This window comes from Lottia gigantea (genome assembly GCF_000327385.1).
Source record: "Lottia gigantea unplaced genomic scaffold LOTGIsca_65, whole genome shotgun sequence".
Lineage (NCBI taxonomy): Eukaryota > Metazoa > Mollusca > Gastropoda > Lottiidae > Lottia > Lottia gigantea.
The window spans coordinates 1,765,895-1,768,358 of NW_008710211.1; the positions used below are offsets into that span (position 1 = coordinate 1,765,895).

The window sequence follows — 2,464 nt, forward strand, 5'->3', positions numbered from 1 at the left end:
ATACTACTCCTGAGTTTTATTGTACACGATGTTTCAACAATTTACATTGTTATCATCAGTTTATATAGTAGACTACTCCTGAGTTTTATTGTACATAATGTTTCAACAATTTACATTGTTATCATCAGTTTATATAGTATACTACTCCTGAGTTTTATTGTACATAATGTTTCAACAATTTACATTGTCATCATCAGTTTATATAGTATACTACTCCTGAGTTTTATTGAACATAATGTTTCAACAATTTACATTGTTATCATCAGTTTATATAGTATACTACTCCTGAGTTTTATTGTACATAATGTTTCAACAATTTACATTGTCATCATCAGTTTATATAGTATACTTCTACAAGGTTAAACTGCACACAACGGCAATATTTATGATATAGTACTCCCGGGTATCTTATTTTAACAATTTACCCAAGAACAGGATTTATGAAATACTAGACCAAGGTCCGACTAGTATGTCTTTCAATATGGTTTTATGAAATTAAAAAACTATTAACTTTTAATAAACATGTGTTGTTGTTATTTGTAGATTGTTGTAAATGAGAATGGTATCCACTCGTTAATTATAAAGTTTGTATCGAGACGAGATGCCGGGACCTATAATTGTCTAGCTCTGAATAAAGCTGGTGAAGATAGATTTACTATTACTCTTAACGTCACACGTAAGTTATCTAAGAATTAGCTAGGGCACGCCTTATCCACGTCATGTGCTAGGACAGGCTTTATCTAAGTCTTGTGCTAGGACAGGCTTTATCTAAGTCTTATTCTATGATTTATTCAAGTCTCTTGCTATAACATACTTAGTTTACATACTACTCTAGGATTTATTCAGTTTGAGCTCCATTAGAATAATTACTATACAAGGTTTTTTTTTATCTCAAACTGAATTTTCCTGATTTTCCTTCAAACATTTAGAAAAAAAATCTCAACTTGCTATCTATAATTTGGATGAGATTGAGCAAAAATAGTCCCCTATGCCAAATATCAATATCACAACTGGAAATTTGGGATGCTGAAGCAACCCAGAAATTAATAATGTGGCTTGGTAGCAAATAAATACATCAGGAACCAATTCACAAAGTTGTTTGGAAATAGCTTCATCCTAGTGGAGAATCTCAATTTCTTTAACAGTTTAGTTTTTCTTCATTGAGTAAATCCATTCATAGCCAAATCACAAAGTTGGTTGGAACAACTGGAACAACAATAGCTTCTCTGGAGCATCCTTAACCAATAAATGATGAAGTTGTTTGTTTTTTTTTACAGCGAAAGAAGAGAAACAACCCCCCAGATTTATTGAAAGGGTCCAGAATTTCACTGTAAAAGAGGGTAACCCTGTAACTCTGTCCTGTCATGCTGTTGGCATGCCAACTCCTTTGATGTCATGGCAGAAAGACGGACACCACGTCACTCCAACACATGACATGAGGTATGTAGTTTTTATCTAAATCAGCCCCTAAACAACGAAACAAAACAGTTTGAAGTGTTTCATAGCATTTTGTTGTGACAAAATAACAGGTAACTGAAGGGTTGGCAAAACATTTTGTGAAAAGAGACAACTGAATGTAAGAAAGGTTATATCTTTACTTTACATTTACGTAGGATCTAGTACAAAGTGATCTGATACAAAGTGATCTAATACAAAGTGGTCTAATACAAAGTGGTCTAATACAAAGTGATCTAATACAAAGTGATCTAATACAAAGTGGTCTAATACAAAGTGGTCTAATACAAAGTGATCTAATACAAAGTGATCTTATACAAAGTTATCTAATACAAAGTGATCTAATACAAAGTGGTCTAATACAAAGTGATCTAATACAAAGTGATCTAATACAAAGTGGTCTAATACAAAGTGGTCTAATACAAAGTGATCTAATACAAAGTGATCTAATACAAAGTGATCTAATACAAAGTGATCTAATACAAAGTTTGAGGTTTTGTTACCAATCAGTTATTGTAATCAGAGCTGTGTAAATATTAAAACTAAAGTGTGTGATGTGAGTTTTATGTGAAGACTCTACCAAAGGTGACAGTGTCCGGAGAAAACGTAAATGGACAATGTATGGCCACGAACAATATTCACAAATATATGGTAGTTATTATTTATGTAACAAAATTCTAATCATATGGTTCACAATTATATTACAGAGTGAATACAGAGGGTGGAAGATCAGCTCTGTATATTGAAGATACTAAACTATCAGATGCTGCTTGGTACCAGTGTACAGCTGCTAATACTTCTGGTAGTGCTACAACTAGAGCTAAACTTGTTGTTCAAGGTATGTTTTGGATATTTAAGTCATCATCAGGACAGCTGGTTTCAAGGGGAAGTGTGATGTGCTTCTCAAGTGCTCAGAGACACCACGCTTCTTCTTCAACTGAGCTGCCCTTTCGTATCTAAAATACTTCTGCAGAACCAGTATCTTTATATTGTGTTCCTGTGAACTAGT

The 2,464-nt window shown here is 33.2% G+C and overlaps 1 protein-coding gene across 1 annotated transcript in view; it reads left to right on the forward strand.

The window, feature by feature from the left end:
- LOTGIDRAFT_167354 (hypothetical protein) overlaps nt 1–2,464 on the forward strand; it is a gene marked incomplete at both ends in the record, with an annotated part of 56,928 nt that overhangs the window by 52,563 nt on the left and 1,901 nt on the right. Inside the window, 3 exons of the mRNA XM_009064826.1 lie at nt 544–676; nt 1,278–1,440; nt 2,163–2,293. Of these exons, the coding sequence (XP_009063074.1) occupies nt 544–676; nt 1,278–1,440; nt 2,163–2,293 (427 nt within the window). The remainder of the gene's footprint in view (nt 1–543; nt 677–1,277; nt 1,441–2,162; nt 2,294–2,464) is intronic.